The following is a 21,687-nucleotide window of genomic DNA, read 5'->3' on the forward strand; positions in this document are numbered from 1 at the left end:
TCGTTTACAGCTTTATGTGCAGGTCAAAAGTTCACCGAAAATGTAGCTTTATACCCTTGCAAGATACTATGATGATTATCAATTATACTTCCCGTAACACTAAAGCATTGACTTGTTTCCGCTTTTACTACTGTTCCGCGTTTGCTTAAAAAAATGCAACGACATCAGAACAGGTCTCATGAGTAAGTGTTGTAGCGCAACAGGAAATCAAAATGTTCGATCCGTCACGTCGACCCTAAGGACTTTATAAATGCACTCATGATTGAAGGACTTATCTTGTTACTTTATTTGAGCACTAGATCGTTCATGAACCGGTCGATCGTCTCCTCAAAAGTCAAGATACATTGATCAGTATATGTCTATGAATTTGAGATATCTTTCTGAAAGCTGTAACAATGAAACAACACGAAAAAGCAGAGAAGCAAATGAAGAGAACACAGATGTTGGAGCGCTTTTGTTCCGGGTCAGCCTTGTTGTTGTCCCTTTTATGTTGTGTTGCGTGGATTAACGTGGAACTCAGAATACAAGAACACCATCGACTGATATCACATTCAGCAAAGTTCTGTGATAAGATAGAGACAGAAATCATACGAAAGATGCAGAAGAATTACGCACGTTGGCAACTTGAGAATATAAGGAAAAAGGAAGATGGTAAGTTTTGCTATGTTGGCAGTCATCTATTATCGTGTTTGCCGCAGTCGGTTACACCAATGTTCCATGCGTATTTCTGAATAGGTGACGCAGTATTTAACGCTTAACATTCTAGGAGAAAGATTGCTCCTAAGTAAACTGTTTTTAACACATTTTTAATTCAAAGAAAAAGCTTCCTTTCGAGCAAAATTAAATTTAGCCACGCAACTATTAGTTAAAATTTATTGATTCGGGGTTGCAGAAGTATTTTCCTTGATAGGTAGACTTCAAACTTCAAATTACAAGATTAATAACATTTCCATTTCTTTGATGCCAATGAATATGAGAAACAGAGCCAATCTTTGATATTTTCAGACGGACAGGAAGCTATGTCGAGAAAGAAACGCTTTACACGGGATGATTTACAACAAAACTCTTCCTTAGCATCCTCTTTGGTACAAAAGCTGATCAAACAAGAGCTTAGTCTACTGCAAAACCAGTTCTGCGCAAAAAATCACACACTTTGCCAAGCAGGACAAAAAGGTAACAGGGGAAGACGAGGAAAACCGGGAAACCGAGGGAAGCGGGGTCCTCCTGGAAGAACTGGTCCAGAAGGGCCACCTGGTAAATATGGACCGATAGGACCGCCGGGGCCGATAGGAATAAAGGGGGATGTCGGATTACCAGGGAGCCCCGGTCCCTTGGGACCGCGAGGGCCACCGGGAGAGAAAGGAGCCACAGGTAAGCCCGGTGAGTCCCTCTCAGCGCCATCTCTGACTGAGCGACCCATTGGAATGACAGTCAATGAAAGTCAGACAGCCATGTTGAAATGTAAAGTGAGTGGTAACCCAAGGCCAAAAGTGAAGTGGTCTAAGGTGAGATCATCGCTTCCTGTTGGACGTCACACGGTAGAGTCCAGTGGTGCGCTAATTCTAAAAGACGTTAGACCTGGGGACGACGGAGTCTACAGCTGCAGGGCAGAGAGTTTGCTGGGACAAGTGAACTCCTCAGCAAAATTAACTGTTCAGTGTAAGTCATTCAATTTAAGTTTCAAAGTCATCAAATGAAACAGTTCATCTGACACACTGAGAGACATTCCTTGCCAGAAGACAACTAAAGCTTCCAAAGTTAAACTTTAATCCTTAAAAAGAAATTGGTTTTTTTTTCTTATTTGATCCTATAATTAAGGCATAATATTGGGTGTTATGAAACTAAACTATAACATTATAAATTTCAGTGTCAACACTCTTTGAGAAAGGAATTATATCTGCGTTTTCTTTTCCATAGTCATCCCTAAACCTAAGTTATCATCAAGTCGATTAATGGCTGAAGAGAAACAGAACGTCACTATTGCCTGCAATGCTGTCGGTCAGCCGCAGCCAAGCATCACGTGGTCTAAGGCAGTGGGTAGTTTGCCAAAAGATAGGACTGAAGTGAAGAATGGAAAGTTAAAAATCTATAGTTTGGCGAAAAAGGACAGTGGAATATTCATTTGCAAGGCAGAGAATACTTTAGGATCAGCGACATACACTGCTCATCTCGTGGTATTTACTGCTCTGAAGTTCAAAGTGCGTCCTCCTCAGGAGGTGACTCTGTATCCTCCTCTTTATGTGCCATGTACGGCCGAGAGTGACCTGAGCACTAAAATCACTTGGACAAAGGATGGCATGTCTCCTCTTCCTGTGGAGTCTAATGTTCTACAAAATGGAACACTGGTTATAAACAACATCAGGGAATCACACCAAGGAAATTACACCTGCAGAGCGACTAATGCTTTGACAACAATAGAAGCCAAAGTTAAAATCATCTTTCGTAATATTTCGTCTTGTTCTGTGATAAGAAAATACGTCAGTAGCGCAAACGGAAATTACGTCATTGATCCAGATGGCGAAGGGGGACTGGCACCTTTCACGGTATATTGTGACATGAGTGACAAGAATGGAGTTGGCGTGACTGTTATTAGTCACGACAGTGAAAGTAGAACACATGTGAACGGATGCGAGCCTATAGGCTGTTATTCACGAGACATTGATTATACCGGAGCGAGTTTGTCTCAGCTCGCAAGTCTCACCAGTGTCTCCTCACAGTGTGAACAGTTTATCAAGTATGAGTGTCATGATTCAATACTAATAAGACGGAAGGGAGGTGAACACGGATGGTGGGTGTCACGCGACTCCGCTAAAATGACGACCTGGGGTGGAGCAACACCTGGAAGTGGTAAGTGCGCATGCGGGATGACCAACTCCTGTGCAGACCCCAGTTATCCATGTAATTGTGATAAGAATGACTATGTATGGCGTGAAGACAGCGGTCTGCTCACTGAAAAGACACATCTACCAGTCAAACAGCTCAGGTTTGGTGACACAGGTGATGGATCAGAAGAAGGATATCACACTCTGGGAAAACTTAAATGCTATGGAATAGCATGAGCAGTTAACATGGAAGCAGTAAAAAAAATTAATAGTCAGTCAAACCAACCTTATATTTCGTTGAAAGTTTGGCTTTTAAGTTAGACTGTTCCTGTTCATTGACTTAATTTCGAAGATTTTAAGTGCACTCCAATTTACTTAAATAGTTTATGGAATTGTACAAGCAACTCATCTCACCTCCCGCTTCAATTTCCTATATTAACGATAGTTTCAGGATGTGCTTTGTTACGGACCGTGGAGTTGACTAGTCAGCTCTAGTGGCGTTCTAAGATTGTGGCGCAACTCGCAAAAGTTAAATGCTATGAGAGGGCATGTACGCTTCAATTCAAATATAGATTAGAGTGTTTCCCGAAGCTTAGCTAGTCAAAAGCTGAAAACATCCTTAGAACATTTTAAGAATAGGAATAATAAAATCGCTTCTCATGTTCTTTTAGTCAGTATAGGTAGGGTAAAACGCTGTTAGCTAGAACTTCAAAAAGTTCTTGTTAACCAGTGTTTCATTTAAAAGGCTTTAACGTGAATGACTGTAGTTTTATTTTCGGTCTAACAGAAATAACTACTTTAAGTACTTTGCGAAACTTTAGAGTTTCATTTTTTTTCACAACTAGTGCGTTGCAACTTTCTTAAGCTTGAAGGCTTCAATGGCTTCACCAAAATTATATAATTTGCCTAGTTTGCACGTCAACTATAGTGTCCACTTGTAATCTATCAAGGAATATCTTGAAACTTGCTGAGAAGTTCCTCTGTCCTGTCCCTTGTGACCTACCAGAAGCTTCGAGGCACCACTCAAAACTCGCGCCAAAACTGATTTGAACATGCAAACAAAGTGGACGGAGTGAGACGCGTGGTCCAGCGACTACACCATTGAGATAGCTACTGCAGTGCTTTGAGCAGTTATTTTAAGATTCACGTTATTTACTTTGCAGGTTCATAAAAATTTCATGCATGACATTCTCCATCGCTAACTGCAACTTAAATACAAACAATTGAGCCCTGGCTGACATTCCTTCCAAGCCAGCATTACTTGGTGGAGTGTTTTTTTATGTAGTTAATAAGACCATTCGTTGAAGAATCGTGTGACGTCAGCTGTTTGCCTAATTCAATTCTGTAAGAAAAAAAAAATCCAGAAAAAGAAAACTGAATTATTTATTCTCCTCACTGTTTACTAAACAAAATGTCATAAGGAGAACTTTCCTATTTGCAATTCCTTACACGGGAGTTTTACTGGATAAAAGGGTAATTCAGTATTCTCAATAGAATTGATAACATATATTGGCCAAGGAATCGAGTCAGCATTCGCCTACTTTTCTTCAAAAGCACGTCAGTGAGTAATTTAGGCTGGCACATGAAAGCTACAAGTCGCGCGTGTCTGATCACTGCCGCGTGTCTTACTCGCACCCGGTCACTTTGAAAGTATAGAAAATCTACACAATCACATGATATTCAAATCATACATCTCATGGAAAAGATAACCTTAAACTATACGAGCAAATCACCACTGGAACATGTAAATATTCCGAAATATGAACATTTTACACGTAAGATTAACAGAACTTTCTCACTTCTGTGTGCCCGTTGTACTTTCCAGCGTTCTCTACCGTTTTAATCTTGCATTGGACTTGCTTTGCCATCACTGTTATTTCAGTTACAACAGGAAGTAATTTGATCATTTTCTAATAACTCTGGTAAATTGAAGATGAAATCAGATGCGATCTGTTCAAGCAAAACTCTTGACTAAACGTTAAATAACTCTTAATACGCGTGACTGTTCGTGACTGACATTATTACTACAACAGAGTGTGTCTCATGAGACGTCACAACAGGTCTCATGAGTAAGTATTGTAGCACAACAGGAAGTCAAAATGTTAATCGATCCGTCACGTCCTTAGGGACTTTATAAATACATTCGTGACTAAAGTACTTATCTTGTTAGTTTATTCGAGCACTAGATCTTCCATAAACCGGCCGATCGTCTTCTCAAAAGTCAAGATACATTGATCAATACATGTCTATGAATTTGAGATATCTTTTTGAAAGCTGTAACAATGAAACAACATGGAAAAGCAGAGAAGCAAATGAACAGAACACAGATGTTGGAGCGCTTTTGTTCCGGGTCAGCCTTGTTGTTGTCTCTTTTATGTTGTATTGCGTGGATTAACGTGGAACTCAGAATACAAGAACACCATCGACTGATATCACACTCAGCAAAGTTCTGTGATAAGATAGAGACAGAAATCACACAAAAGATGCAGAAGAATTACGCGCGTTGGCAACTTGAGAATATAAGGAAAGAGGAAGATGGTAAGTTTTGCTGTGATAGCCGTCATCTATTCCCAGTCTGTTACACCAATGTTCCACGCATACTTTTGCCTAGGTGATTCAGCATTTGACACTTTACAGTCTAGGAAAAAGATCACTCTTAAGTAAAACTTTTCTTTACATAACACTTTTCATTTAAAAAAAAGTTTCCTCGCTAGTAAAGTTAAATTTAGCCACGGAACTGTGGGTTAAAAATTTATAATCTGTGGTTGCAGAAGTATTTTCCTTGATAGTAAACGTCAAACTTTAAATTACAAGATAACATTTCCATTTCTTTGATTTCAATGAATATGAGAAACAGAGCCAATCTTTGATATTTTCAGACGAACAGGAAGCTAAATCGAGAAAGAAACGCTTAACACGGGATGATTTACAACAAAACTCTTCCCCAGCATCCTCTTTTGTGCAAAAGCTGATCAAACAAGAGCTTGGTCTGCTGCAAAACCAATTCTGCGCAAAAAGTCACACACTTTGCCAAGCAGGACAAAAAGGTAACAGAGGAAGACGAGGAAGACCGGGAAACCGAGGGAAACTGGGTCCTCCCGGAAGAACTGGCCCTGAAGGGCCACCTGGTAAATATGGACCTATAGGACCACCGGGGCCGATGGGAATAAAGGGGGATGTCGGATTACCAGGGAGCCCCGGTCCCTTGGGACCGCGAGGGCCACCGGGAGAGAAAGGAGCCACAGGTAAGCCCGGTGAGTCCCTCTCAGCGCCATCTCTGACTGAGCGACCCATTGGAATGACAGTCAATGAAAGTCAGACGGCCATGTTGAAATGTAAAGTGAGTGGTAACCCAAGGCCAAAAGTGAAGTGGTCTAAGGTGACATCATCGCTTCCTGTTGGACGTCACATGGTAGAGTCCAGTGGTACACTGATTCTAAAAGACGTTAGACCTGAGGACGACGGAGTTTACAGCTGCAAGGCAGAGAGTTTGCTGGGACAAGTCAACACCTCAGCAAAATTAACTGTTCAGTGTAAGTCTTAAAATTTATTTTTGGAAGTCATAATAATAATAATAATAATAATAATAATAATAAGCTTTATTTGAGATGCAAAATAATGGATCATATAGGCTAAAAAGATTATCTGGTATTAGCCCATGTGCATATATATAGTATAAAATATGTATATAATAAAATTATAATAAATACATAAAAATGGACTAAAAAAATATCATGATGCAAAATAGTAAAATAAGAAATTATAAATAATAAGAATAAATAAATTATAACATATTCCTTAAAGTATATATAACATATTTTTGTATTAATTTAAAAAAATAATAATTCAACTAGTCAGTTAAGCCAAAGAGCATTTATGTTGATTGTGATCCTCTTGTAATAAAAATTCAAAGAGTTTACTTTTAAAGGTGCTGAGATTTGTTATAGTTCTGATATCCCTAGGTAGAGAGTTCCAGCCCCCTACAGCAGAGAATTCAAAAGTTTTTTCACCAAAACCCGACTTAGCATTGGTAACATTCAGTAAAGAGTCATCTCTCAAAGAGCGAGAGCGAATACTAGAACGTTTTATAAGTTTGTCTTGGAGTTGCTTTAATTTGGACAGTTAATATCATTCACTATTTTAAATGTAGTTATAATTCGAAACAAAAGTCTACTGTTGAATAGAGTCAAGATCTTTACTTGGTCCCTTAAAACTTGTGAAAATGTTCTCCTATTCTTGCAAGGGAATGAAATGAAACAGTTCTTCTGACACACTGAGTGACATTCCTTGTCAGAAGAAAATTAAATTTCCAAAGCTGAACCTTAATTCTTAAAAAGAAATTCACTTTTTTTCTTATTTGAACCTATAATTAAGGCATGATATTGGGTGTTATGAAGCCAAACTATGACGCCATAGATTCCGGTGTTAACGCTTCTTAAGGAAGGAATTATATCTGCGTTTTCTTTTCCTCAGTCGTCCCTAAACTTAGGTTATCATCAAGTCGATTAATGGCTGAAGAGAAACAAAACGTCACTATTGCTTGCAATGCTGTTGGCAAGCCGCGGCCGAGCATCACGTGGTCTAAGTCAGTGGGTAGTCTTCCGAAAGATAGGACTGAAGTGAGGAATGGAACGTTGAAAATCTATAGTTTAGCGAGAGAGGACAATGGAATATTCATCTGTAAGGCAGAGAATACTTTGGGATCAGCGACAGACACTGCTCATCTCATGGTATTTACTCCTCTGAAGTTCAAAGTACGTCCTCCTCAGGAGGTGACTCCGCATGCTCCTGATTCTCTTTATGTACCATGTACGGCCGAGAGTGACCTGAGAACTACAATCACTTGGACAAAGGATGGCATGTCTTCCCTTCCTGTGGAGTCTAATGTTCTACAAAATGGAACACTGGTTATAAACAACATCAGGAAATCACACCAAGGAAATTACACCTGCAGAGCGACTAATGCTCTGACAACAATAGAAGCCAAAGTCAGAATCAACCCTCCTATTATTTCGTCTTGTTCTGTGATAAGAAAATACGTCAGTAGCGCAAACGGAAATTACGTCATTGACCCAGATGGCGAAGGGGGACTGGCACCTTTCGCGGTATATTGTGACATGACTGACAAGAATGGAGTTGGCGTGACTGTTATTAGTCACGACAGTGAAAGTAGAACACATGTGAAAGGATGTGAGTCTCAAGGCTGTTATTCACGAGACATTCATTACACCGGAGCGAGTTTGTCTCAGCTGGCGAGTCTCACTAGTGTCTCCTCACAATGTGAACAGTTTCAGATCAAGTATGAGTGTCATGGGTCAGTGCTGATAGGAGGGATGGGAGGTGGGTACGCATGGTGGGTGTCACGCGACTCCGCTAAAATGATGACCTGGGGTGGAGCATCACCTGGAAGTGGTAAGTGCGCATGCGGGATGACTAACTCCTGTGCAGACCCCAGTTATCAATGTAACTGTGATAAGAATGACCTAGGATGGCGTGAAGACAGCGGTCTGCTCACTGAAAAGACACATCTACCAGTTAAACAACTCAGGTTTGGTGACACAGGTGATAAACCAGAAGAAGGATATCACACTCTGGGAAAACTTAAATGCTATGGAATAGCATGAGCAGTTAACATGAAAGCAGTTAAGAGGAAAAAACAAAGCCAACTTTTAATTTAGTTGAAAGTTTGGCTTTAGACTGTACGTGAAACAGTATTAAAAGAAAGTATTGATTTCAGATATGTTTCTTTCTGGCACCAAAGTACATTTTCTTGACTTGAAAGCGCAACTGATCTTACCTTCCACCTCAATTTCATATATTAACGACAGCTTCAGGGTGTGCTTTGTTACGGACCGTGGAGTTAACTGATCAGTTCTAGCCGCGTTCTAAGATTGAGACACACCTCGTAAAATTGAAATGCCATGAAAGGGCACGTACGTTTAAAATCAAATATAGATTAGAGTGTTTCCGAAGCATAGTTCGTCAAAACGGACAACATCTTTAGAACATTTTAAGAATAGGAATAATAAATTCGCTTTTCATGTTTCCTTTTCTCAGTATAGCCAGGGTAAAACGTTGTTAGCAAGAACTTTAAGGCTTTTAACGCAAATGACTGTAGTTTTATTTGCGGTCCAACATAAATAACGACGTTAGTTCTTTCAGGAACTTTAAAGTTTCATTTTATTTTTATTTCACAACTTATACGTTGCAACTTTCTAGACCTTGTAAGCTTCAACAGCGTCGCCAAAATTATATTAAAGTGTCTAGTTTGCTTGTAAATGATAGTGTCCTCTTGTAATCTATCAATGAATATGTAGAAACTTGCTGAGAAGTTCCTCTTGTCCCTTTTGATCTACCAGAAGCCTCAAAGCACCACTCAACACTCGTGCCAAAACTGAATTGAACATGCAAACATCAGGGAAGAAGTGAGGTACACGGTCCAGCGGTTACACTATTCAGATAAATACTGCAGTACTTTAAGTAATTATTTTAAGATTCACGTTATTTACTTTGCAGGTTCATAAAAATTTCATGCATGATATTCCCCATCGCTAACTGCAACTTAAATACAAACAATTGAGCCCTGGCTGACATTCCTTCCAAGCCAGCATTACTTGGTGGAGTGTTTTTTTATGTAGTTAATAAGACCATTTGTTGATGAATCGTGTGACGTCACTGGTTCAGGGCCCTCCAACTTCGGCTGAGTTACTTTAGTAAGCTGTTTGCCTAACTCTCCTCTGCATGTAAGAAATAAAAATCCAGAAAAAGAAACTTCAATTATCTATTCTCCTTACTCTTTACTAAACAAAAAATCATAAGGAGAACTCTTTCCTATTTGCCATGCATTACTTACACGAAAGTTTTTCTGGATAACAGGGTAATTTAATCAGTATATATTATCAACTGAGTTGATAACATAAATTGGCCCCCGTAAAGAGTTTTAAAGCTGACGTTTCGAGCGCTAGCCCTTCTTCATATGCTCTACCGAAGGGCTAACGTTTGAAACGTCAGCTTTAAAACCCTTTACAGTGGCCAATTAACGCTATCAACTCAGTTATACTATCCCACCGACGCAGCACCACAGTTTCTTTAGAAACTTACCTCCTTTATTCAGTTTTTCAGGATACCGATGAAGCATAGACTACAGACACCAACTTCTGCTTATTACCTCGTGTATAATTGTGGCCTTTGTATTAATTCGATCGCCCAGTACAATAAAGATAGGTAAGCTACTTATCCCCATTGGTCAAAGGAGTTTATATCCTAGACTACACCCTAAAAAAATATTTATACATGACTGTAGAAAAATAGAAATAAGGAATCGAGTCAGTATTCGCCTAATTCACTTCAAAAGCACGTCACTTTCTTTACATTAATTTACTAAACAAATTTTCGCAGAACTTGATGTAAGTAATTTAGGCTGACATGTGAGAGCCACAAGTCGCGCGTGTCTTACTCGCACTCAGTCACTTTGAAAGTATAGAAAATCTCTCTCACAGTCACATTAACAAATAGATTCCAAGTTGCCGTGCGTCTGTTCAGTAATAGATCACAGATGACGTCAAAACGTGGTAAGAACAAAAAAGTGGCACACGAGGCGCAGCCGAGTGTGTCACTGATGTTCTTACCACATTTTGACGTCCTCTGTGATCTATTACTGAACAGACGCACGGCAACTTGGAATCTATTTGTTTTATATAATAAAGAATTAAAAATACGGAAAAAAAGTTTTAATGATGACGTCATCTATACGTCTGATGATCTCCTTAATAGATCATCAGTGAGAACAAATCAGAATGCGCGCATAACTGAGCTTATTATATAATAATATTTAAACCATACGTCTCATGGAAACGATAACTTAAACTATACGAGCAAATCACTACTGGAACATATAACTCACCGAGCAAGGCACCAAGAATGAATGGAGTCAGTTTTTGGAACAGAATGGAATTATTGGGTTTGTTACCCATAAACACCTGTAATGCAAACAGAGACGTGAATAGTTTATTTCGGGTGGAAACAATCATTGAGAATCGAGATCTGTTAAAATTGTTCAATCAAAACATTCGGCAATTTAGAGATTACGCTGAATAGGCTAAAAAAAAAGATGTCACTGCGATGCAATACATCCTTTTAGAAATCTCCCAAGAAGGAGAGAGTTCTATCTAATCCCCTGATCATGAAGGCGTCCTAGTAGTTCTTTTTTAAACTCTCTGACCCCTAAAAGTGACCAGCTTCTAATTTCCCCTAACAATATCACACCTGAATCACACATTAAGGTCATGGGAATAGAGGAAATATCATCGACTAAAGCAGCTCATTCTTGTTAAACCAATTTCTCCTTGTCAGCACCTTAGGAAATGTATAGAGACAGTATGAAGAATATGCACACTCATGTTATGGTGTAAAAGGTGTGACTGCGGTAACCGTAACTTTCCAACACCACGATTAACTGATAAAAAGCAATTTATTGATGTGGGAGAACGATGAGAGTTGAAACTAAAAAAAATACGATATTACAGCAATTTATTAAATAAAGGTGATAGGAAAGAAATACATGCCAACTTGAAACGACGATACTTAAATTGTTACGTTTACTCAAAAACTGCACCTGCCTTCGACCAAAAAAAGATCCTCCATCTCTCGTCTTCCAATTAGAGCCATTTTATCCCTACAAAGAGTTAAGGTTATTCACCTGATATTTATTTTGCTTTCCTCTTGACATCGTTGTCTCAATGAGGCTAACCATAAGCCGTAAAACAGTAAAATAATTTAGCCGTTAGGAGTATTAATTGACAAATTTTAAGCGTCAGTCGTAAAAAAAACTAACCATAACCACAATGGAAAGTTATTAACCACAAGCCAGACATTTGATAGAAATTTAACCGCGAGCCGTAAAAGCAATCACCCTAATGAGACCCTCTGATAAGCGTTAACGCCGATCCAAAGCAATATTATTATCGTAGATGTTTTCTAGGAGTAACTGATTTAGTCAATCATCTGGCTGTTGACCGATAAACAGGGAAACGCAATGATTTGTGATGGAGTTGCATACATTATCTTATAATCAGCTATTTTCAAACACTTTTTATTACCTGGGTAGCCGGAATACCTCGCCATTCCCATGTAGGTGGATGACTTATCTGTTAAAAAGTAGGCCCAGCAAATGATGCTCTCTTGCTTTGCCGTTCAAATCGCATATTTTCTTCTCCCACCAGAAATTAAAACTCATGCACTGAGGATCAAGCGCGCATATATCTACGCAGTCAAAATAGTGTGATGTTTGCTTTGTGTTGTAGGAAAAGTTAAGAAGGGCAAAACCAAGCTGGGATTTTTCTTCACGACACATACCACCATTTGAAACCGAAAGTTGACGGTGAAGACAGAGAAAAGCTAACCAAATGCGCTGGAGATAAATTTATCTCCGGTTGCTGCAGCCTGATAATAGGGACCTTACGATCCGACAACGGCGACGGCGACGGCGACGTGGGACTTTTTTACTTCCGGTTACGTACTGCGCATGAGTAGATTTCTGAGACGGCGGTGTCCCTTCACGCGCGGACGTCTAGAAGCCTTGTTTGACGTTGTGCGAAAACGTGGAAATTAAAACCCAACTATGGCAAATGAATCAAGGTAAAAACGAGACTTTGCTACTAAATTTAAAGAATACTAGTTTGTTTGAAATATCCGAAACGAACAGAGCGCGGAGTCTTTTGTAAACGACTACAAACTGAATGGAGAGAGATTTGACTTATTTTGCTTTGTATTTGTTTGTGATTGTACTTCACTCGCTATCACTGAGCCTTCTTATCACTTACTTTCCAACTTTTTTCTCGATCAAAAAAAGAGAACAATTAAGCTTAATTTTATTTTGGATTTACTAGGAAATAGTAAAGAGATTTTGTCGGCAGCGGTACTAGTTACATTCATCATCGGTCATCTTGTCGAGATCGAAACACTCGTAGTTAGTGTACGGTAAATCCGGATTTTTAGGCTTGTGTAAATCGTAGAGAAGCACGAATTCTTCAGCGTTAATCAAACGGGAAGCATGAGCCAGGAGAATAGTGTCACGGAACTTTGGTATGGCTTTCTAAAAGACTTTCGTTGACTTAAACACGATAAACATCAATGACCGTCGTCAACGTTCTCGCTCGTAAAATTCGTAATCTCAATTTTGGCGGGAACGCCAACACGACGTGGCCCCGCTCGACCCAGACTTCTCACGTTGCCGTCGCCGTCGCCGTTGTCGGATCGTAAGGTCCCTAATGTTAAGATTCGGCGACTTTGGAACACAGCCTATTCACCTGTTCTCCACAGTTGGAAATCATGATAATGCATGACACTATATTGCTTTTACTTGAAGGCGTTGCCTAGCGACTAAAAAAACACTGAGGTCGGTCTTGTCTTACATGAAAGCTTTTTAGTTCGATTGTATTTATTACCTTTTCATCTGGTGTACCCTGGATAAAAGGTGGACGAAATTTAACAATTGGTTCATACGTCAGCGTGCGTTCATCGAGATATGAAGCACGCGGGAAGTTTGGAGAGCACGAAAGATGCGTAAGAGTTGCTCGAGGCGTAGCCGAGAGCAAATCTAGCTTCTTGAAACATCTACGAAAGATGCGTAAGAGTTGTAACTCTAGCTTCTTGAGTGCTCTCCAAACTTCCCAAGTGCTTCATATCTCGATGAACGCACAGCTGACATATGAACCAATTGTTTTATAACATTTTCAACCCGATGGAAAATTTTTTTCTCGAGGGATTTGTTTGCTGACGTCATGAGCGTGCACAATAGGAATATGAAGCACGCTCGCGCAATTGAATTTGATTACACAAATTTACTGGCTATGTTATAAGACAAGCTAATGAATTGGCATTTTAATCATCTTTCCAACCACTGATTTGCGTTTTTCGCCAAGGCAGCGGTAATCAGTTTATTTTAGTATGTACAAAGCTTAAAAATCCCGAACGGTGGTTGTAGAATTGTAAAAATCGCCATTTGGCTGAATTTCCTCGCCCTGCGGGCTTAAAGGGAGTAACAGTTTTATAAACGTATCACATTTGCACACCATGGATTAGATATATGGAAGAATGCGCGCCTTTTTACTGCAGATAACTTTGAAAGGACTGTGCGCGAGAGAAAAAAGCTTTTGTTCCTCAGTTTTCATTAAAGTCTGAAGTGTCTCGGGAAGAGAAGAAAATTGAAATGATAAAAAATTTTGCTGGTAGCAATTCCTTCTTTTTTACGTTAAAATGAAGCTTGAAATAAGCCAACGCGATTAAATTAACGCGAATTAGAAAATCTCATTAATTTTATAAAGTTTTACTTTCCTATCGTCGGGTATCACTGAAGTTTTTCTCGATTCTCACAGATGTTTATCAACCAATTATGGACGTAACTGAAAACCTTAAAACTTTGAGATGTGTTTCTGCGCAACAAGAAGACACTTTACAGAGGGGGCGAGTCGGAAAAACACTATAAGTCTGCCACTGCCATGTTCCCCTCAAATCAGTCAAATGAAGTAATCGTTTACAGCTAAATGAAGCTAACTTCCTCACATTATGTAAGCTTGCAGCGAGTGAATCGAAAAGAGCCCGCAATGTAAACGATGTGCTTGGTAACCAACAATCACACTATTTCTAGAGATGTGCAGGTCAAAAGTTCACAGAAAATATAGCCCTGCAAGATGATGTGATGATTATCAATACTTCCCGCAACACTAAAGCATTGACTTGTTTCCGCCTCTACTACTGTTCCGCGTTGCTTAGAAAAATGCAACGACATCATAACTTTGAAAGGACTGTGCGTGAGAGAAAAAGGTTTTGTTCTTCAGTTGTCAAAAATGTCTGAAGTGTCTCGAGGAGAGAAGGAAATTAAAATGATGAGAAATTTTGCTGGTAGCGGGTCATTTTTTTTTAGTTAAAAATGAAGCTTGAAATAAGTCTACGCGATCAAATTAACACGAATTAGAAAATCTCACTAATTTTAGGAAGCTTTATTTTCCTGTCGTCAGGTATCTCTTACGTTTTTCTCGATTCTCGCAGATGTTTATCTATCAGTTATGGACGTGACTGAAAACCTGAACACTTCGAGATGTGTTTCAGCGAAACAAGAACACACTTGACAGAGGGGGCAAGTCGGTAAAAAACTCAGTACAAGTCTACCACAGCCATGTTCCGCTCAAGTCAGTCAAATGAAGTAATCGTTTACAGCTTTATGTGCAGGTCAAAAGTTCACCGAAACTGTAGCTTTATACCCTTGCAAGATACTATGATGATTATCAATTATACTTCCCGTAACACTAAGGCATTGACTTGTTTCCGCTTTTACTACTGTTCCGCGTTTGCTTAAAAAAATGCAACGACATCAGAACAGGTCTCATGAGTACGTGTTGTAGCGCAACAGGAAATCAAAATGTTCGATCCGTCACGTCGACCCTAAGGACTTTATAAATGCACTCATAATTGAAGGACTTATCTTGTTACTTTATTTGAGCACTAGATCGTTCATGAACCAGCCGATCGTCTCCTCAAAAGTCAAGATACATTGATCAGTATGTGTCTATGAATTTGAGATATCTTTCTGAAAGCTGTAACTTACAATGAAACAACACGAAAAAGCAGAGAAGCAAATGAAGAGAACACAGATGTTGGAGCGCTTTTGTTCCGGATCAGCCTTGTTGTTGTCCCTTTTATGTTGTGTTGCGTGGATTAACGTGGAACTCACAATACAAGAACACCATCGACTGATATCACACTCAGCAAAGTTCTGTGATAAGATAGAGACAGAAATCATACGAAAGATGCAGAAGAATTACGCACGTTGGCAACTTGAGAATATAAGGAAAGAGGAAGATGGTAAGTTTTGCTGTGATAGCCGTCATCTATTCCCAGTCTGTTACACCAATGTTCCACGCATACTTTTGCTTAGGTGATTCAGCATTTGACAATTTACAGTCTAGGAAAAATTCATAATCTGTGGTTGCAGAAGTATTTTCCTTGATAGTAAACTTCAAACTTTAATTTACAAGATAACATTTCCATTTCTTTGATTTCAATGAATATGAGAAACAGAGCCAATCTTTGATATTTTCAGACGAACAGGAAGCTATATCGAGAAAGAAACGCTTTACACGGGACGATTTACAACAAAACTCTTCCCCAGCATCCTCTTTTGTGCAAAAGCTGATCAAACAAGAGCTTGGTCTGCTGCAAAACCAATTCTGCGCAAAAAATCACACACTTTGCCAAGCAGGACCAAAAGGTAACAGAGGAAGACGAGGAAGACCGGGAAACCGAGGGAAACTGGGTCCTCCCGGAAGAACTGGCCCAGGAGGGCCACCTGGTAAATATGGACCTATAGGACCGCCGGGGCCGATGGGAACAAAGGGGGATGTCGGATTACCAGGGAGTCCCGGTCCCTTGGGACCGCGAGGGCCACCGGGAGAGAAAGGAGCCACAGGTAAGCCCGGTGAGTCCCTCTCAGCGCCATCTCTGACCGAGCGACCCATTGGAATGACAGTCAATGAAAGCCAGACGGCCATGTTGAAATGTAAAGTGAGTGGTAACCCAAGGCCAAAAGTGAAGTGGTCTAAGGTGACATCATCGCTTCCTGTTGGACGTCACATGGTAGAGTCCAGTGGTACGCTGATTCTAAAAGACGTTAGACCTGAGGACGACGGAGTCTACAGCTGCAGCGCAGAGAGTTTGCTGGGACAAGTCAACACCTCATTAAAATTAACTGTTCAGTGTAAGTCTTACAATTTATGTTTGAAAGTCATCAAATGAAACGGTTCTTCTAACACACTGGGAGACATTCCTTGCCACAAGACAATTAAAACTTCCAAAGTTGAACGTTAATCCTTAAAAATAAATTCATTTTTTTCTTTTTGATCCTGTAATTAAGACATAATATTAAGTATTATGAAGCTTGACTACCACATTATAGATTCCAGTGTTAACGCTTCTTGATGAAGGAATTATATCTGCGTTTTCTTTTCCACAGTCGTCCCTAAACTTAGGTTATCATCAAGCCGATTAATGACTGAAGAAAAACAAAACGTCACTATTGCCTGCAATGCTGTCGGTCAGCCGCGGCCAAGCATCACGTGGTCTAAGTCAGTGGGTGGTTTGCCAAAAGATAGGACTGAAGTGAAGAATGGAACGTTGAAAATCTATAGTTTGGCGAGAAAGGACAGTGGAATATTCATCTGTAAGGCAGAGAATACTTTGGGATCAGCGACAGACACTGCTCATCTCATGGTACTTACTCCTCTGAAGTTCAAAGTACGTCCTCCTCAGGAGGTGACTCCGTATGGCTCTCTTTATTTGCCATGTGCGGCCGAGAGTGAGCTGAGAGCTACAATCACCTGGACAAAGGATGACATGTCTTCTCTTCCTGTGGGGTCTAATGTTCTACAAAATGGAACACTGGTTATAAACAACATCAGGAAATCACACCAAGGATCTTACACCTGCAGAGCGACTAATGCTCTGACAACAATAGAAGCCAAAGTCAGAATCAACCTTCCTATTACTTCGTCTTGTTCTGCGATAAGAAAATACGTCAGTAGCACAAACGGAAATTACGTCATTGATCCAGATGGGAAAGGGGGAGTGGCGCCTTTCACGGTATATTGTGACATGAGTGACAAGAATGGAGTTGGCGTGACTGTTATTAGTCACGACAGTGAAAGTAGAACACATGTGAAAGGATGCGAGTCTCAAGGCTGTTATTCACGAGACATTCATTACACTGGAGCGAGTTTGTCTCAGCTGGCGAGTCTCACTAGTGTCTCCTCACAGTGTGAACAGTTTATCAAGTATGAATGTTATGGGTCAGAGCTGATAGGAAGGAGTAGACTTGAACAAGCATGGTGGGTGTCACGAAACTCCACTAAAATGACGACCTGGGGTGGAGCATCACCTGGAAGTGGTAAGTGCGCATGCGGGATGACTAACTCCTGTGCAGTTTCTAGTTATCCCTGTAATTGTGATAAGAATGACTATGTATGGCGTGAAGACAGCGGTCTGCTCACTGAAAAGACACATCTACCAATTAAACAACTCAGGTTTGGTGACACAGGTGAGGAACCAGAAGAAGGATATCACACTCTGGGAAAACTTAAATGCTATGGAATAGCATGAGCAGTTAACATTGAAGCAGTAAAAAAAAAGTAACATTTAGTCAAACCAACCTTACATTTCGTTGAAGGTTTGGCTTTTAAGTTGGACTGTTCGTGAAACAGTATTTAAGAAAGTATTGATTTCAGATATATTCCTCTCTGACATGAGTAAATTTTCTTGATACTTAAGTACATAGTTCTATTGTGTGAAGTAACCACTCTTTTTTTTTATACATTGACTTAATTTCGAAGATTTTAAGTGCACTCCAATTTACTTAATTAGTTTATGGAGTTGTAGGAGCAACTCATCTCACCTCCCGCCTCAATTTCTTATATTAACGACAGTTTCAAGAAGTGCTTTGTTACGGACCGTGGAGTTGACTAGTAAGCTATAATGGCGTTCTAAGATTGTGGCGCACCTCGCAAAATTGAAATGCTATGAAAGGGCATGTACGTTTCAATTCAAATATAGATAAGAGTGTTTCCCGAAGCTTAGTTGGTCAAAAACTGAAAACATCCTCAGAACATTTTAAGAGCTAATCTCAACATGCATCAGACAAACAGTGGCAAGTCTCCTACTTTCATATTTTGTAGCCCAATATGTCCTAATTGTTATATCCGGGTATCCACGCATATTGCAGGCTTGGCTGCTAAGCCTAAGGACGTTTTGGATACGTTGGATCTGACTAATTTCGGTGTAAAAACTCTTCTTGTATATTGGAGTCTGTTCCGTTACAATTAAAGACTTTGCGACACTACAAATTGGCGACGAGGATAAAAGACAATCGGATAACAGGCCAAGATGAGTTTTGAAAGGTTTTCGTTGTCACCAGTTAATTTAGAGGCGACAAACTTGGCGGATGAGTGGAAGTTTTGGCTTGATGCTTTCGACAACTACCGAATTGCTACGAAATTAGATAAGGAAAGCGACGACGTTCAAAAAGCTACTCTTCTACATCTTGCGGGGACGGGAGTCCAGCGTTTGCTCTCAGGTTTGCCGGGAGAGAACAAGAAATTTGAGGAAGTTAAACAAGCGTTGAGTGCACATTTTCAGCCGAAGAGAAACAAGTGGGCAGAGAGGCACAAGTTTCGAAAACGTGCTCAACTTCAACATGAATCACTTGATACCTTCATTGCAGAGTTACGTATGCTGAGTCTAACATGCGACCTCGGGGAAGCAAATGATGATAATATTCTTGGTCAAGTTATAGAGAAGTGTTCTGACGGATATCTACGAGAAAAGCTACTACAACAAGGAGAGACTCTTACACTGGAAAAAGCCCAGACGCTCGGGAGAGCAATTGAATCTGCAAAGAAGGATACACAGCTACTTGGGGGTCACGGGGCCCAAAACGTTCCTGGAAAATCTGATGTTAATGCGGTAAGATTTTCAGTAAATAAAGCGAAAGAAAAAGCCTGCTTTCGCTGTGGAAAAACGGATCATCTTGCTAATAACGAAAGGTGCAAAGCTAGGAATGCACAGTGCATAAAATGTAAGAAGACTGGTCACTTTTGGAAATATTGCAGATCAAGAGAATCAGAGAATAAAGAAGATGTAAAGTTTGTCCAGCCAGTCCAGCATCAGTCAGATAAGTCTAACCCTGAATATGTTTTGTATACTACTAATAATGAGGGGCTGGGTGTTGAAACTGATGTTGAAATCAATGGTAAACTTGTTCAAATGATGATTGACACTGGCTGTGCTAAAACCTTGATCCCGAAACAGTGGTTTAGAAACAACCTGAACATTCCTCTTAACCCAACCAATGTCAAGTTCTCAGCTTTTGGTGGAGGAGACCTCAAGTGTTTAGGAGTATTTGATGCTAAACTGAGATGCAATAAGATGGAAGTAATGGAGCCAGTGTATGTGATCGATGTGGAAGGTCCCCCCCTGTTGGGAAGAAGCGCCCTGTCCACCCTCAACCTTGTAAAAATCCATGCAGTAGGGGAGAGCCCAACCAAGGCGAGGGAGAAGATCTATCAGGAGTATGAAAATCTCTTCAAGGAAGAGCTCGGAGACTTTAAGAATTATGAGTACAAAATTAAAATCAATTCAGATGTCCCTCCCAAGGTACAAAAACAAAGGCCAGTCCCTGCACCCTTAGAGGATAGATTGAAACAAGAAATAGAGCGAATGATCCAAGAAGATGTGATTGAAGAAGCGACAGGAGCATCGTGGATATCACCTGTGCAGATTGTCTACAAGGGGAATGGAGAATTGAGAGTGTGCGTTGATCTCAGGGAAGCTAATAAAGCAGTGATAAGAGAGCGGTTTCCAATTCCTAGAATCCAAGACCTGTTACGGCAACTGAGTGGGGCTCGGATGTTTTCGACTCTGGATCTAAGGAAAGCATATTGGCAGGTTCGCCTAGCGGAAGAATCTAGAGAAATTACATCGTTCATAGCCGCAGGCAAAGTGTATCAGTTCAAAAGGCTGCCCTTCGGACTTGCGTCAGCACCAGAGGTGTACCAAAGGGTCATGAGCATAGTGTGTGAAGGCTTATCAGGTGTGCTTAGCTACTTTGATGATGTTGTGGTGTACGGGTCAACACCAGAAGAACACTGGAAGAATCTTCGTGCAGTGATGGCTAAACTTCAAGACTGTGGCCTTCGTCTCAATGCAGACAAGTGTGCCTTGGGCATGTGTGAGCTGAAATTTCTAGGACACGTCATCTCTGCTGAGGGCATTAAGCCTGACCCTGACAAGGTAAAAGCCATTGCAGATGCACCAGTACCTCAAAACCAAGCTGAGCTGAGATCATTTCTGGGAAGCATTACATACCTTACACAGTTTGTTTCCAACCTTGCAACAGTGATCACCCCCTTACGATATCTTACGCAGAAGGGTGTGGTGTGGAAATGGAGTACAACAGAATCCAATGCCTTTGAGGAAGTTAAAGAGCTTCTGATTAAAGCACCATGCCTTGCACACTACTCATTGGAAGCCGAGACCAAACTTGTAGTAGATGCCAGCCCAGTCGGTCTTGGGTGTGTCTTGCTGCAAAATGTTGACAGCCGTTGGCAGCCCATATCTTATGCGTCCAGAAGTCTAACTGCTGCAGAGAAGAGATATTCGCAGATCGAACGAGAGGCAATGGCTGTGCTGTTCGGATTGCAGAAGATGCATTCTTACATTTATGGTCGCCACGTTGTCGTCTCGACTGATCATAAACCACTACTTGGCGTATTCAATAAAAACACTCAATCAATTCGCCTGGAACGGATTGCTTTGAGATGTCAGGACTATGACTTCACACTCACTTATGAACCTGGATCTGAGAACATTGCAGATGGACTGTCAAGATTACCTTTGAACGCTACTGTTACAGAAACAAGTTTTGTTGAGGAGCATGTACACTTTGTCAAAAGTGCTGATGCTTTGCTCTCAATTGATGAAATAAAAGAGGCTGGAGAGTCTGACCCTGAATTACTAGAGGTGGTGAAGGTACTTGATGGAACCCAGAACCTGGTAAATAATAAATGGAAACATTTTAAAGATGAACTGAGCTTTGCACAGGGCCTACTGTGGCGAGGTCGACGAATTTATGTTCCTGAGAAGTTGAGAAAAAAGGCATTGACCTTGGCACATGAGGCTCATCAAGGTATTGTGCGTTGCAAGCAACGCCTTCGTAGAATTCTGTTCTGGCCGGGGATGGACTCTGATGTTGAAGACTACTGCCGAAATTGCGAGACTTGTGTGCGCCTTCAGCCACTACGACGAGACACACCTAATACAG

At 40.5% G+C, this 21,687-nt stretch overlaps 3 protein-coding genes across 3 annotated transcripts; all 3 read left to right on the forward strand.

Annotated features, from left to right (window-relative positions):
• The first annotated feature begins 395 nt into the window (after positions 1-395).
• Positions 396-3,706, forward strand: LOC131797668 (uncharacterized). The gene is made up of 3 exons (XM_066164132.1): positions 396-672; positions 1,006-1,659; positions 1,918-3,706. The coding sequence occupies exons 1-3, from the start codon at positions 396-398 to the stop codon at positions 3,057-3,059; spliced, it is 2,073 nt and encodes a 690-aa protein (XP_066020229.1). The 3' UTR covers positions 3,060-3,706.
• Positions 3,707-5,070: 1,364 nt separating this feature from the next.
• LOC136279822 (uncharacterized) lies at positions 5,071-8,962 on the forward strand. The gene is made up of 3 exons (XM_066164128.1): positions 5,071-5,381; positions 5,702-6,355; positions 7,296-8,962. Exons 1-3 carry the CDS (start codon positions 5,105-5,107, stop codon positions 8,444-8,446), a joined length of 2,082 nt encoding a protein of 693 aa, XP_066020225.1. The 5' UTR covers positions 5,071-5,104; the 3' UTR covers positions 8,447-8,962.
• Positions 8,963-15,427: 6,465 nt separating this feature from the next.
• LOC136279825 (uncharacterized) lies at positions 15,428-17,972 on the forward strand. The gene is made up of 3 exons (XM_066164133.1): positions 15,428-15,704; positions 15,922-16,575; positions 16,831-17,972. Exons 1-3 carry the CDS (start codon positions 15,428-15,430, stop codon positions 17,970-17,972), a joined length of 2,073 nt encoding a protein of 690 aa, XP_066020230.1.
• The last annotated feature ends 3,715 nt before the right edge of the window (positions 17,973-21,687 follow it).

The sequence above is a fragment of the Pocillopora verrucosa genome, chromosome 3 (assembly GCF_036669915.1).
Source record: "Pocillopora verrucosa isolate sample1 chromosome 3, ASM3666991v2, whole genome shotgun sequence".
Lineage (NCBI taxonomy): Eukaryota > Metazoa > Cnidaria > Anthozoa > Scleractinia > Pocilloporidae > Pocillopora > Pocillopora verrucosa.